A 15,295-nucleotide genomic window follows, 5' to 3' on the forward strand; every position below is an offset into this window, starting at 1 on the left:
AGCCGGTGTGGGGCACCCTCCCTCCCCTCGACACGGCTCAGCCTTAGCCCCCGCTGACAGAGAGGCTACGGCTCATCCGGGAGGGGAGGGAAAGCTGGAGGCCAGATGCTGGGGGCCAACGGTGGGGACAGGGCCTGAGGCCACCCGGGGCCACGCGCTCCTGAAACGTGCGCCCTGCGAGAAGCCGGGAAGCAAGGCAGAGAGGGTGGGCGCTCCCACTCTTGGCTGCGAGTAGCAATTCCTATTTGCCGTATGAAAACCACCCAATCTTATGGTTTCCATGGGAAATCAAAGCATTAGGCAGTTTATTTCCTTTATATCAGTAAGAATGGCTAAATCTCTAGACCCAGCATGCCCCGTCCCCCGGCTCCACATGGCAGAGCCTTGAAGCGGGGTGCTCCGGCCATGCCGAGCCCCAGCGCCGCTGCACGGCGGCTCCCATGGAGCCCGCAGCAGGGCTGGAAGCCCCAGCCCGCAGCCCCGGGCCACGCTCCCCCTCTGCTAGGGCAGTCCTGGTGGGGCAGGCGCTGACCACAGGGACCAGGAGTTACTCCTGCGCTGCTGGTGGCTGAGTTTACCTCGCTGACGAGCGCAAGTGTTCGCTGCAGACACCTGTTAACCTCCAGCAGGCTCTGAGCCCTATACAAAAAGTATCATAGAAATGCACCTGATAAGGGGTGTCAGTGGAATAAGAGGAGATGGAGAAGACAGAGAAAGATTATAGCAGATAAAGGAGCAGTGGGTACATTTTGACCAAGCGAAGAGAAGGCCAACTGCTGTCTGTAGGAAGAGATTTGCATCTTTGCCCGGTATGTGTGTGGTCCAGAGACCGTAAGGCTAATGATGTGTTTCTCATCTACTTGAAAGGCCATTTCCTCCCCGCTGGTACCTACTTAAAGCCATGTCAAGGCAGTTACAATAAACAAGAATCATGCAAGCATGTGCTGCTCACCATAAATCGCTGCTTGTTCTTTGGTTGATGTAAAAGTTGGACTAGCAGGAAACTCTCAACCTACACGTGCTATTTTTTAGAGTCTTCTTGTTCTGTCTGCTAATAGTACTGCAATTATGAAACTCACATCCAAAATTCTACATACTTTAAAGCACTTCTATAAGGTTTTCTCATTTTTCCTGTGTCACTTATGTTGACTTGCAAAACTGGCCTGATATATTTCACTCTGGCCCCAGCTACTTTCCACTCACTTTTTGTAGGGGAAAAAGATCTTTTTCATCTGCTGAATGAAAACAAAAAAGCAGAAATCTAGCAGTCAGGATTTACCTTTACTCTCGGGAGTCTGCAGTCCTTAATTTGCATCTCTCTCTAACAACCAGATGCAAGAAATTAATCTCCCAACCACATTATGCTCCCACCTTTGTACCTTTCAGTTTCTCTGATCAAAATGTCTTTGACATTTGTGGCTGTAGAATCCAGCTTCACCACAAGGCTCTAGAAACACTCTACAAAACGGAGCTAGCAAGAAAGGAGAAGCAATGACTGGCAACTTTTTGGCTGTTGATTTCAACTCCTGAAGCATTTTTAAAGTAGTCTCAGAAATGGAGCAAGCAGTGACTACTCTGGTGTCTCTCAAGGATCATCTCACATAAGAATTTTTCTAAAACATTTGCTTACCTCTTCTGTAATATCAATCTTCAGAACTGCCGTGGTACTGAAGGACGGGGAGCCTCGGTCTTTGGCCTGCACCACCACTGACCATATGCAGTCTTTGTTCTTTGTGATGTTGTGGATGATGTCCAGGGAACGGATATAGGATTTCAGCTTGATTTCCCCTGTGCTTTGGTCTATATCAAACACATTGGCTGGGTCTGCTTGCATGATGGAATAATCCACAATGTTGTTGGGTTCTTCTGCATCTTGATCTATAGCCTGGTAGGGGAAGTGTAAAGAGCAAAGATGTTGTTGTTTGTATCTTTGCCTGAAGACAAAACTAAAAGTTTTTGAGTGTTCACTTCTGATAATATCCATGCTGTGAGATGACTGGGCTGTTTTTGTTTCATCTTGGAAACAATTTCCTCTTTTCTGGTAACAGCTATGCTACATTTTCTAGTGAAAAACAGCAGGACTAGAGGTTTTTTGTGTAAGTGATTTCTATTTGAGCTTAAACAAAATCAGAGGAAAAACTGAACCATAACCTATCTGTAGATGCAAATGGTCCACTGCTGGGGAGCTCTCACACAGCATGGGGGACAAATGTGAAGTGATAGAGAACAGTGGGATTAACTCCACACTATAAAATCTAGCTGCCTTAATTTTTGTGCTGTGGAATTTATTCTGCTAACAATAGGTGTTGTGCAATCGGGCTTCACTATATGCATTCAGATATGTGTAACGTAGGATGTTCTGCTCCTTTGCCTGTGAATTGTTATTGCTTTTTTTTTTTTTTTTAACCTCCTGTTCCACACTGGATCAATGAATACAATTCTGCAAAGACAAGGGAAAGAAGTTGTGTGGTTGAGAACAAAGGTGTGGCAGGAAGGTTAAGTATTCAAAACCCTGTACTTTCATTCACTCATCTTATTTGGGCTTATGATCAGTGTATAATCCAGGATCCTCCACCAGCTGATGGTTCCAATACTGTAACAAAACTTTATCTTTTGCCTACAGAATTTATTTCTCCTTCTCAGCAGTCTGTAAATACTATCATTCCACACTTTAATCCATTTGTTACGTACAAATGGATGTGCAAAACAAAGCCCCAGGAAAAGCCAACTTTTAGACATTCATCATGATCCCTGAGTGATAAACAGCAGAGCTGGGGCTTTTCCAAAGCACTCTGCTTTGTGACACACTGTGTCATCTCTCACCTCTATCTTCACCGGTGACCCGATGATCATCGTCTTCTCCTGGATGTTTTCATTGAACTCTGGAGAGTGGTCATTGACATCTAGCACAGTGATAAACACTTCAGCCAAGCTGTATTTCCCATCAGTGTCCTCTGCCTTCACGTAGAAATTATACTTCGAGTTCACTTCAGCATCTAATACAGCCCAGGGCTGGGTGTAAATTATACCCGTTGATGGGTGGATTAGAAACCTGGAAAAGAAGCATGAAAAGACTTCTGTGGTTTTTGGCCACTTAATGTGTGTTTACAGCCTGGGGCAAAGGTGGGCTCTAAACATTGAAATGCTGTGTCCAAAGACTAGTACTTTTCACCTAACTCCTGTCTGGCCGATGTTTCCAAATCATTCACTCCACCTATTTTTGGCTTGTTCCTTTAGGCTCGAAAACCAGAGAACTATCGGTGTCTGGTGTTTTTCTATCTATTGTGCATTAGCCATTTTAGCTGCATTTTCTGTTAAAGTCTTTGTCCTCAGTAAATGCTCAGTGTGATGGCCTTCTCCCAGAGTGATTTCTTTGCATAAAGCATTAAGGAACTGCTTTTTTTTTTCAGTTTATAAGTACCATGTATCAGATCATGTCCTGCATAAATTAAGATTGATTAATGTCACCTCAATAGCTAAGGGAAGCATGCTGTGTATCATATTTAAGCTCTTCACTTCTCAGAATGGGTAGGAAAAATGGCTGCTCTCAAATCCCCCAAAGTGAAGGGCAAATTATCTCCTCCAAAAATAATCACTTTTCCATAGACTGGCACCAGGATGGAGTGGGTGTTCAGATTTATCTGTAGCAAGTTCAATTCTACACATTTGTAATTACTGAGACAATGTCAAAAGTGTCACCCAAAAGCTTGGATTTATAGAGAAGATGATACCAACACAGTGTCTCTTTAAAATGGACTGCCAGTGCAGGCTCCAAGCAGTAGGGTTTTTAACAGATGAAAGGTTTTATATACCCTTTAGTTAATGTACAGGATACCAAAATATTTTCTGTATTCCAACTGTGAGCACAATTGAGAGCGATTATAAAAGGGGCGCTTAATAATCCAGAATCCTCAACTGTTTTCATTACCCTGTTAAATACAAATAGTTTTGATGATAGCCAAGACCTGGAGGTGGAAAGAGCAGTGCAAACTCTTGGTAGGAGACAGTGCCTGTGCTGAGTGCCTCCTTAGCACTCAACCCAGCCTAACCATGCTGAGAGGACTCTCAGCACCCCCATTTTAGTGGAAGAATAGAAGCACTGAGATGTGAAGACATCACAGCAGTATACCCCACTCCCAATGGCAGTTTGGATGTAGGATTACCAGCATAATGGTTTTATCTTCAACAGTTAACACCATTCCTCTTACTCCAGTACAATTCATCTTTTTGCCAACACAACTGCATATCCACTGATGAAAAAATCATGTGTCTAATTGAAACTCTCAAATCTGCATCAAACTTTGTGTTCCGCAAATCTGGAGGTCCCAGGGCTAGGAAGTCAATCCAGCCTTGCAGAGCCGTGCCATTCTGGCACAAGGAAAAGAAAAAAAAAATCATACTTAAGAAGAAAAAAAAAGTCTTCACATCTTAATTTCCTCATTCAACAGCATAAAAACTGTGAGTCCGGGCATCCCCATAACTCGAGTCAGAATAAAGTTGCAGTCATTTTTTTCTAAATCCTTCATCAACAACCTTCACAAGCTTCTTTGCACCAGCTGCTATATTTTAAACGTAAGAGGTCTGCCTGCATGACATGACCTTTGCCTGCTTGCCTCTATGCAGTTAGCAGCTAGCTTAAGGACTTAGTGAAGAGCTCAAAATAATCCATCGTGGAAATGCTTCCATATGTGTATCCTTCTGGCTACAGAAGAGGTTCATCCTTAACATCTTGGATTTTGGACTTTGATTGTGCCTCTAAACGGCTTTCACCTTAACAAGAAGAGTTCAGCTTTAACTCCAGGTGGATAATGTACGGAGAAAAACGGATTCTGGGGATGAGTGCCTGAAAAGCTCATTTATTTCCAGTATTCTGCCCTGCAGGCACACCATGTCGAGGAGCTGCAGGTTCCAGCAGCAATATCTGTGATGGCCAGTGATGCTAGCCATGGCTGGGATCCCCAACCAACAGGCCAGGGCAACTGCTGGGATGGAAGCAGTACGGGAGAACCCAGTGTTTTAGGATGTTCTTACCCCAGCACTGTCCCCAAAGGCATGGAGAGGGAGCTAGGCCTACAAAATCAAGTAAGCATCAGATTCCCTTCTTCCCTGATGCAGGACTATTAGGTTTAAATATATAAAATGCTTTGAACACCCAATGCAGCTGGCCTCCAAAGTTAAAGTTTATATTCTTGAAAGTCTTGTCTTCTTTGATTTATTTTGACAAGAGTTGAAACTGAACTATTTGTACAGGTATATGGAAAGGGAAGGGACAGAGCAAGGGATTTTTTTTTTCCCCCCAGAACTGACTTTTCACAACAACTACACCAAAACCTCCTATTTCTCTTACAAGTGTTTTTCAAATGGTGATGGAACAGATCCTGTGTGTTGGTACTTCAGCTGCCTTATGTCTGGGGGCTTGCGGGTAAAATTCCATGGGTTCATGAAGCAGGTGTTTAATGATCACACTAGTTTTTCTGTCGTTGTTTTCACAGAATTCATAAAGAACATGGCATAAAATGTCCTTGGAAATGAGCAGGTCAAGCATGAGCCTGTTCTTTTTCTTTTTAAATTCTTTTAAAACTCTGCTTAGAGGTTATGTAGTTGTCTTTTTTTTTTTTACTTACAGATCTGCTCCTGTTCCATAGATAGAGTACTTGACTTCTCCCCAAAGCCCTGAATCTGGATCTGTAGCCTTAAGAAAAGAAAATAAGAGAGTAATCTTTACTGAATTGCAAAAATAAATGCTTCATTTTTCTTTTAACAGCAGGCCATGTAAAAACCCAAATGCTATTCCCTCTTTTTGCTATCACATTTTTAGGAGGAAATCACATAACAAATGTGCACCCACAAAACTGCAAAATGGAACACAAAGAAATGTCACTGGCTGTCCCCGGGAAGGTGGTAAGATGCCGCCTGTCTCCCGGCCAGGCTGGCGCCTGGAGGCTCCAGCAGGGAGAAAGCCACTAGATGGCTCCATCTATTGATATTTAACATATCCTTCCTTTAACAGAGATGAAGCTAATCTCAATGACACGAACAAACTGCCCACTCTCAAGCTTTCCTAATTATCAGTTAAATATTAATGTATATTCCCTAGACAAAATTATTTACTTTATATAGAGTATTTTTTAAGCCTCTGCTTGTTTAATTGATTCAATTTAAAGTAATGCATAGCAAATGTTTCGATCTATACACAATATTTCAGCTTTGTTTATATTTTAATCACTCTTGTGCCTGTATGACTTTTAGTAATGCAGATACCACACCAGATGATATCTTTGTTCCGGACTCTTGTTGGCTTCCTTTCTTAGCTCAGGATTAGGAAAGCTATTGATTTAGTAACAGCTATTCCCACAAGCTCCTGCTTCTCTGATAGCTCTGAGCAGGTGTTACATTATACTGTTGTATCTGGCCATCAAAATTCGTGGTGGCAGTGGCTGATTCATTCATCTTCCCATTTAAATGTTTGAAAACTGGAACACACCTGCAGCCCTACTGATAGGTGGTTTTTAGTTCTTTGACATGAGCTTGTCAGATTCTCTCACCCCATAAGTTTGACCACAGTCTACTTTAGGATTGCCTAACTTTTCCTAAAATATTTGCACGCCTGGGACTTCTGCCAGAATTGCCATCCTGAGTACTTGGACTATCTCAGTTTGTCAAATGTATTTGTGAATCTGGGTCAAGTACTGAGTTGACAGCACATGACAGTAAATTTTACACGGACTCCTCAGCTACGCTGTCCTGTGCACCTTGGCTCAGAATGGCTAGTTTTGTTGCTTTTGCAAACTTTTAAAAAATTTCTTTTTTTGCTGTCCACCTCCTAGAATTTTTTATTCCTCTTGCTGCAAAGATAGCGATGTTTGGGAATCTCTGTTTTCTACAGCTTTCCTATTAGTTTGCTCTAATAACCTTTTCTGTATCGTTTATGTTCCACTTCTTTCATTCTTCCATCCCTAAAATTTGCTTTCAGCACTTTATTATGCTGATTATTTCATATATTTTTACTTGCAGCCAGCCTGTGCTGGAGATCTCTGGCAATCTGCCTCTATCATCCTTACCCGTGAGGCCTCTACAAGGTGACTTGCATCACCCACTGAGCCCCACATGGCCAGGAGCTTTCTTGGCTTGGTGACATGAGATCTGTTTCCAGTCCTAGCAGCTGCATTAAAGAGATACAGCTCACACCAATGGCTGGAAATGCTTCTCCAGCATATAGGGCCCATGTAATACCCAGACTTTCTTTCTAAGAAAATGTGAGATACTGGAAAATCTATGGGCATATTTTTCCCACTGTGAGAGGATACTTACATAGGGATCTTTCTTTCTCAGCTCTAAGCATTTTAATTTGATATTCGTGCCTTCATTAACTGCCTAATTATGCATTTAGTGGCCAGATTCCTCCCAGGAGGAGGAGACTAATACCTACTAAGCAGCCATCTTGTTTTCTTTTTAATCGTTCTTAAGCAAGCAAATCCAGTAAATCCAATTCCACTTAGTCATAACTCAATCTTCCTGCTGGACACTGATTAGACTGGGGCTTTCTTAGTGCTTCCAGACCATGTGATTTGTCTTAAAAGAAGATGGCCTTTAATTAAAAAAACAAAGGAATTTTGTTGTTCTGAAAAATGTTTGCCTAAAACTTTATTTTTTCAGAAGTGACGGTTTTTTGTTGATTCTGGAAAGGAAATGGAGCTCAGTCCAGAAGCTGAATGGTGAGTAAGATTTGCTGCATGCCTCTTGTCCACTATTTTTAAGGTACTTGAACTGTCTCCACAGACACCTAGAAAAGAGAGCATTTCTTAAGAGATGAATGAAACTTACTGTAACAGCAACTACGTTTGAGCCCCCTGGGGAGTTCTCGGGGATCCTGGCAATGTAGTAGTCTGAGGAGAACTTCGGGACATTGTCATTGGTATCCAGCAAGCGTATAACTACGTCAGCTGTCGAGCTGAATTTCTCCGGTGTGTTCACCTCTATTGCAAGAAGCTGAGAAAAGCAGGAAATTACTACAAAGCAGCTATTAATACTTCTTAAAGGAGCTTCCTTCCACTACCCATGGCACGTTGGTGCATTTTAGCCTGGTTGGACCAGACAGCGCAAAAACAGGGAGATGATGAGCTAGGTCAGTATGCAGCCTAGGCTTGTTTCTGCATGCTTGCAATGGGCAATCAAGCTGTGGAAAGAGGACTTCAAACCTGTGTATACATATTAGACTTCACATGACAGATGCGGTTGGTCATAACTAACCAACACAGCTCGAAAAGCCATAACAGAAGCAAGCAAACACCCATCCCTGGGCAGCTCCTAGAACTTAGGGAAACATAAGCACTGAATAATTTTGAATAATCACGTAAATTGAATCATGATCCTTTGCAGAGGAAGCATAAATTCTTCATCAGGAAAGAAGTCAGGGCAATAAACTGCATCAAACAGGATAAAGAGATGAGAGAACCAGTGCCCTGGGATGTTTGGAAGCAGCAGTACCCCCACCCCAAATGCAGGATGGTCAGGGATCAGGCGTGTACAGCAGAATCCCATTGCACAAAGTTTGTGAGAACTCCTACCACCAGGCTTCTTGGGACTCTACCCTCGCTGCCTCATGCTCATTAGGACTTTATCAAATGATGCCCACCGGGACTTTTGAATTGCCTCACTGTCTCTGAGGAGGAACAGAGAGCTCTGGCATAACACATTCTCTTAACTCTGCTCATCTGAAAGGGCAGGCGACCGCACACAGCAAGACCAGGGATGCGGAGAAGCCAGGAGGATGGGTGTTCTGGCTGGCTGTCAGCAGAGCTTAACACTAGCCCATGCCTATCTCGTGCCTCAGCTGAGGGATGGCACTGCTGGGTTAGCAAGTTGGTTTCTTACATTGCCCCTTAATGCACAGCTAATTGATGCAGGGAAGGGCAGCCACCACGGAGAAGGAAGAGGATAACCCAGGAGTGTGGCGTGTGGCAGTTCTCAGTAGGCAGCAGGGAGCTCTCGGATCCCCGCCTGGGAACAGGCCTGAGCAAGTGTTTGGTGAGTCACCTCTAAAGCCTCAGACAAGCACTTTTCCACAGGACTTCAGCTACTTAGCGCCACATGTTTTCTCTCTTATTCTTAGCCTAACATGAAATAGCAGCAGCGTTTCTCCTGTGTCTCTGTTTGCTCCTCAGTAGATTAGGGGAATGTCAGTAGGAAGCCTGAGCTGGTAGCGCAGCAAGCCTATTGCTCAGGTGGGGTGCAACTGAGCAAGAAAGAGCAGATTCAGCAACAGGTACGGAGAGACAGCGAGCCCGTCACAGCCTCCAGCCCAGGCGTCTGGTCCCTGACGGGTGGCTGCATCACACGGGATCAGCACTAGGACATCAGTCTTGGGCTCTGTAGGGGCTGAACCCAAATGACTAACACAATGACCAATGGTCAACCCTTTGGTTTTCATGCTTGGGCAGAGACCTAGTTAACACAAAGCAGGAGGACTCTAGGAACCTACTGGGGACAGCGCACCACTAATAGACTGTGAGCAGGACATTTAACTGAGATATGAGAGGCTCAGCTGAAAAATCCAGCTGCGTGGGTTTTAATTAATTCCCAGTAGACACATGTCCCAGGAGCTCTCTCAAAGAGGGTGAATACCTAAGTGAGCTTTGAGCTTTGGAAGGTGGAGCAGGGCTGCCGCAGCCTCTCCTGCTCCGCTGGTGCAGCTCCTCGCCAAGACGAGGGCTGTGGGAGCTCATCCTTCCCGTGCCGCTCGACAGGGGCTCAGCCTCTCTCCCGACATGTCACAGCTCCCCGTGGGGCAGGTGACGCACACCAGCGGTGGCACGTGCTGTGATCGGGTAAGTCCCTGCTCTGCTAGGTTTGGAGAAGTTTGTATTGCCTAGAGGTGACAGGGTTTGGGGAGGACAGGGAGCAGGTTAAGTAGACATGGAAAAGGCTATCTCAGTATCATCTCCTGGAGCTGTTCCTCTTGTGTGAACATTTATAATGGTTGGAAATAAACAGTGAAAGGGTTCTCGAAGAAATTGATCTTGAAGGATTGCTTGTAATTGCTATAGGACACATCTGCTCTAAAAGGGGAGTTTGGTCACTCCGCCTCTGTGCTAGCTTTTGTGTTTGGGAGTCTCAGATGATGTTACAGCAAAAGAAATTTTTGAAGGGACAGTCATACAGACATCAGTAAAAACCTGCTTGTGAGAAATCTCAGCTCCTAAAGCAGCACAGAGATAAAAATCTTACTGCTTATCAAGCACACGGAGCTATAACTAAATTATAACATCTGCAGTGACATAATCTTTGCTGCTGGAATCAGCCCATCTTAGAATACCTTAGGAGAGCTTAGTATTTTTACTTTGGTTTCTACATTCATTTTTTATTCCCTCTCCTTTTAGCAGCCATAGTCCAGCTATGTCAACATGCTGACAACATCTTCCTTCAGGGAGGGATTTTTGTCAGCTTACTTGCCTGCAATGTCTTATACAGAGCTGTATTGTTTGTTTTATGCAGAGAGAGAAAAAAAACAGCATAAAACTATTAGTTCACAGAACCATGTATCAACAGTTAATACAAGTGCCAGCAGAGCAAACTGAGATGTCATCTTAGAAGTGGCAGGTAAATTTTTAAAACAGAATTTGATTTTGGCAACTGAACATAATTGCAGCCTCATCTGGTCCCTGTCTGCGGGAGATGTGAGCGTCTACAGAATGTGAGGGGTAGGTCCAGGCTCCTGTCAAGTCAGGATGTACTCTAAGCTGAAGGAGGTGGAGGAAGGAGGTTTGGCCCCCAAAGCATGTCAGCCCATGACAAGGTGGGACAGCAATATCTGGCCCCTGTGGCAGAGGCACTTGAGATGTAAGAGGCCAGGCTGGAGGGGTATGAGTTACCACAGCTGCCACACCTTGGGAAACCCGCTCCAGCTCTTGGACAGCTGAAAATTAAGGAGGTCCTGACTACCAACTACATTTAAGAGCCAGCCCTAAATGGAAGATAGATTTTCTCTAGCAGCCTTTGCTTCGGGTAGTTTTTCAGTGCCTCTCCCAGTCAAATTAGCTTTAATTCCTCTCTGGCATTTTACTGTTCAATAACAAACCAGAGGAGAGGGATCATTGCTTACAGAAAAAAACCCCTGAAAATAGCTTCTCAAAGCTTCTGTGGCATACATGTTGAATAGAAATAAGAATATATTTCATCCAAAATTCTAACCAGAATGACTACATTGGCAACTATAACTGGGTAGGAAGCAATTTGAACTTTTCAGGGAAATGGAGATGGCAATGAGGTCTTTATAAAGTATTTGCTGCCATATATTACTAACATATCATCCAGCTGCACCTTCTTCATTTGGAATCTAGACAAAGGCTCTGCATTTTTAGCAAAGCCTTACGGTCTTTCTCCAGTAGAAATAATTTCATTAAAAAAAAAAAAGAATAACTGCTTAAGCTAAAAAAATATATATCCTTTTTCCTGGTAATTAATTCTTTCAGTGTTCATGACAATCACACTAACTACTTTGATTTCTATTAGTATTCATGAGGAGGCCATGTGTAACTTCTTTACTGGTCTTTTGGTAGTTTAACCTGAATAAATGTGTGCTTATTATAATTAGTTTCGGTAGCACTTTATAGCCCTTTCAGAATCTTCCATTTTAATACAGTAATGATGCCTCATTTTTGTAGCATCTATAACCTATGAAGCTCAAAATGACTAAGGAACATTACAAGAGAAGACATGAAGCCTACTGCCGTGAAACTTGCTAAGGACACAAAGCAAACCATGTAGCAAGGGTGAGAACAAAATCCAGGAAATTGGCTTCTGGACTGTGCAAAAAATGCTACTTTCTGTACAAAATTAAAACTAGCATATGTTAATACTCAGCCAGATAGTTTTGGCAAATTTTATTTTTTTTTTAATAATTACAGGGATTGTCTATGCCATTCTTTGCAGTCAGAACTGAACCATCTATACTCATGTTCAGAGGCAGCTGACACAAAACTGGACTACTTAATTATCTTGTTGATGAGCCAATGAATCCATCAGGGAAGGTGATAATGTGAGGGTCCAGCTTTTGGATGAAAGCTGGTTCTTGTATGGCTGGCTTAGAGCATGGCGAGACAGCCTCAGGTCAGTCTGCAAAAGGCCGTGTAAATAGATACACTCTGACAAAGGCAGTGAGCAATTTTCAGAAATTATCTTCCAGTCAGCTGGGGCTTTCAGCCTGCCAACATTCAAAAGCATGATCATGAACCAAATTACTTAGGACTAAGCAGGTAAAGTTCTGGCTCCAGAGAAATTAGGATTTCATCCTGTGAATTTATCATTGTAAGACCAGAAATAACACCCTTAGGGTTCAGTCTAGAATGACTCAGAGACACCAACATGTGCAGTTACCACAGAGAGATAATACTCGACATTTTGCACTGACTGGACTAAATTAGTCCACAGATGCATCCATTCCACTTTTGGAAGTTGACGAACCAGAGGCAGAAATTAGTTTCCCTTACATGGAATATAATGTCACTGACAATGAATGCATCAGACAGCTCCAGGTGGATTAAGAAGCTAAATCCCATCAGATACATAAGCCATCATACACATATCATATACACAAGCAGAGAGGACCCAGAAAGCAGAATTACCTTGAAGGTTAACACCTTGAATTTTTCATAGTCAATAGCAGCAGAATTTTCCACTATTATTGTAACCTGAGCCTCATTCAGGACAGTTTGGGGAACCACTCGGAAGATGCCACCAGGTCCAACAAGACGGAGGTTGAATTTAGCATTGGCTCCCTGTCAATAAAAGCAGATACGGCATTGTTTTCAGTGACCGATGCATTTCTTACAGCCTAGATTAGCTCTGTTTCTTCACGCTGTATAAAATTAGAATGAGTCTTACTGCTTAGAGCCCTCTGCTCTCCATCCCCTAGGCAAGAGACTGCTAAGAAGCTTAGTTCTATAATCTCTCCAGCCCCGGTCACAAGATGGACACAGCTTTTCTTAAAATAGATTGACAAGCTTGGTTATTCTTTCAGTCATAATGGAAAAACCCTGCAGCAGGACAGGCTAAGAGATGGACTCTTGTGGCAAGCAGCCTTGGGCTTCGTGCCACACGCTGTGAGCTAGTGCAGGTGACAGAGACGACACCACGTGCACATTGGCAGGCAAGTCCTCCCTCCTCCTGCTTCTTGCCAGGGAAAGACAACTGAACGGCCCGAGTCAGGACAACAGACCCCTCAAAAACCCAGCCTGTGTCATAGAGCTCACAGCCTGGGATGATGATGGAGAGCCACAAAGACGTGCAATTTTCAAACAGAGGTAGTACTCCACAATTTGCACTGCGCACATTAAGCTAGTCCAGAGTTAGAGCCACTAAACCTTTTGAAAGTTGATGCACCTGGGGGGAGAGAGGAGCTCCACTTGTGCAGAATAAAATCTGACACACATTTGACAGCTCCAGGTGAAGTAAGAAGCCAAATCCCATTATATAGATAAACCTTCTAGCCAGAGAGGACATGGGAAGCAGCGGTATCTAAAAAGTTACCACCACTTGTGTGCGAGTTGGGAAGAGTCAGCCAGAGCCAGTTGGCCAGACTAATTCTTTTAAACCTACCTGGAGCACAGAAGAGAAAAGATGAAATGGGGATTCTCATATTTCTGCCTTACAGGGGAGGTGGGAAAATGAGCTGAGTCCACTTCACCAACTTTGAGTTCACCAATTTCTCAAAAAATGTCATGTTTACACTGTGACAAACCAGCCAGATTCACTGCCTGGTGCCATGTTCTCCCCCTAGCATAAATCTTGAGATGAAGAATTTCTAATAATAACTTTCAAATAAGATAACTCTACTTTCAGCTCTATCCCTGGAGGGCTTGTTATGAGCAGTTCTTGCTGCAACCCTAGCTCATGTCAGGAGGAATCACAGAATCATAGAATGGATTGGGTTGGAAGGGACCTTAAAGATCACCTTGTTCCACCCCCTCCCTGCCATGGGCAGGGACACCTTCCACTAGACCAGGTTGCTCGAAGCCCCATCCAACCTGGCCTTGAACACTGCCAGGGAGGGGGCATCCACAACCCCTCTGGGAAACCTGTTCCAGTGCCTCACCACCCTCACGGTGAAGAAAAGTATTCAGCAGTAGTTCCCCAAGGGAAACAGAATGATCTTGGATCCAAACTCCGTCATCTGCATTTTTTGGTCATACAAACCCCCACAGCTACAGAGGTGGCAACAGGCTCTCTTTTGCTGGGTAGTAAAGCCAAACACACAAAGCCAGAGCTGCTGGACTAAGGAAAATAGCGCTGATGGGGAAAGCGGACCATCTGACCTTACAAAGTGCTCTGCTCTTGGGACTGTACATGACTGGCGGGGAGAGAACTGCCTCCCTCTGAGAGCTGAGTGATTTCTGACAGTGATGTCCACTGAACCCAGATCCACTCCGAGCAAGCCATGCTGCTGCATGTCTCCAAGCAGACAGCCATGGGACACAGGTATGACTGAAGGAACAACAGCACTGAGCCCTAAGATGTGTCTATCAGATGAAGAGGACTGGGGGAGAAATTTCTGTGTAATGTTCTTGCAAGTAAAGGTGGCATTTCCATCAAACTGTAGGCCTAAAAAAGACCTGGCCCACAGCTTCCTCCTCCTCACCTGTACCATTCACTCCCCCAAAACAAAGAGTCACTAATGGCTGTGACAGAAACAGACATATGTTTAATTTTCTTCTATATAGTCCTTTTGCGTGGAAGGGAAACCATTGTATTCTATGCCTTAAAAGAAAAGCAATCCAACTCCACCCCCCCCCCCCCCGAGTGATGCCTTACACTGTACTAGGAAGCTTCTTGAGAAGTCTATACAGTGTATTTGGCAATGTTTTCTGCTTATTTTATAGCCTAACTTGCAGCCTGAATATACTGTCAGCCTACATATGATACTTATATATTTTGTCTCTAAATAGAAGAGATGGGTTTTGTTTCTTTCCTTCTGCAGCAACATCCCCCGTGACAATAGCAGGATAGACGTAGCACTGCTTTGAAAGCAGTCATTTATCTGCTTGCTGCAGAGCAGCAGGAGGGAGGGGGAAGAAGCTAGTGGGTATGATAGAGTACAATACAGTCAAAACAGCACAATACTGAGCACAGTTATATAAGAGCGCGCTTTCCAATAGTTCTCAGATGCATTAAGCTTTTCTCTTGTCACTGCCTAACCTCAGGCTAACTCAGATGGATGCCATTCATACAGTATTTAGCTTAGGGATCCCTATAGCAACCATCACCATAGTATCTACGGGCATCACAGGTCAGTAAGATA

The 15,295-nt window shown here is 43.8% G+C and overlaps 1 protein-coding gene across 3 annotated transcripts in view; it reads right to left on the reverse strand.

Moving 5' to 3' along the window:
* CDHR1 (cadherin related family member 1) overlaps positions 1-15,295 on the reverse strand; it is a 49,517-nt gene that overhangs the window by 8,899 nt on the left and 25,323 nt on the right. For all 3 annotated transcript variants that reach the window (XM_069796144.1, XM_069796143.1, XM_069796145.1), the window contains 5 exons: positions 12,624-12,776; positions 7,825-7,989; positions 5,625-5,692; positions 2,824-3,052; positions 1,631-1,885 (listed from right to left, as the gene is read on the reverse strand). In XM_069796144.1, the coding sequence (XP_069652245.1) occupies positions 1,631-1,885; positions 2,824-3,052; positions 5,625-5,692; positions 7,825-7,989; positions 12,624-12,776 (870 nt within the window). The remainder of the gene's footprint in view (positions 1-1,630; positions 1,886-2,823; positions 3,053-5,624; positions 5,693-7,824; positions 7,990-12,623; positions 12,777-15,295) is intronic.

Source organism: Haliaeetus albicilla, chromosome 11 (genome assembly GCF_947461875.1).
Source record: "Haliaeetus albicilla chromosome 11, bHalAlb1.1, whole genome shotgun sequence".
Classification (NCBI taxonomy): Eukaryota; Metazoa; Chordata; class Aves; order Accipitriformes; family Accipitridae; genus Haliaeetus; species Haliaeetus albicilla.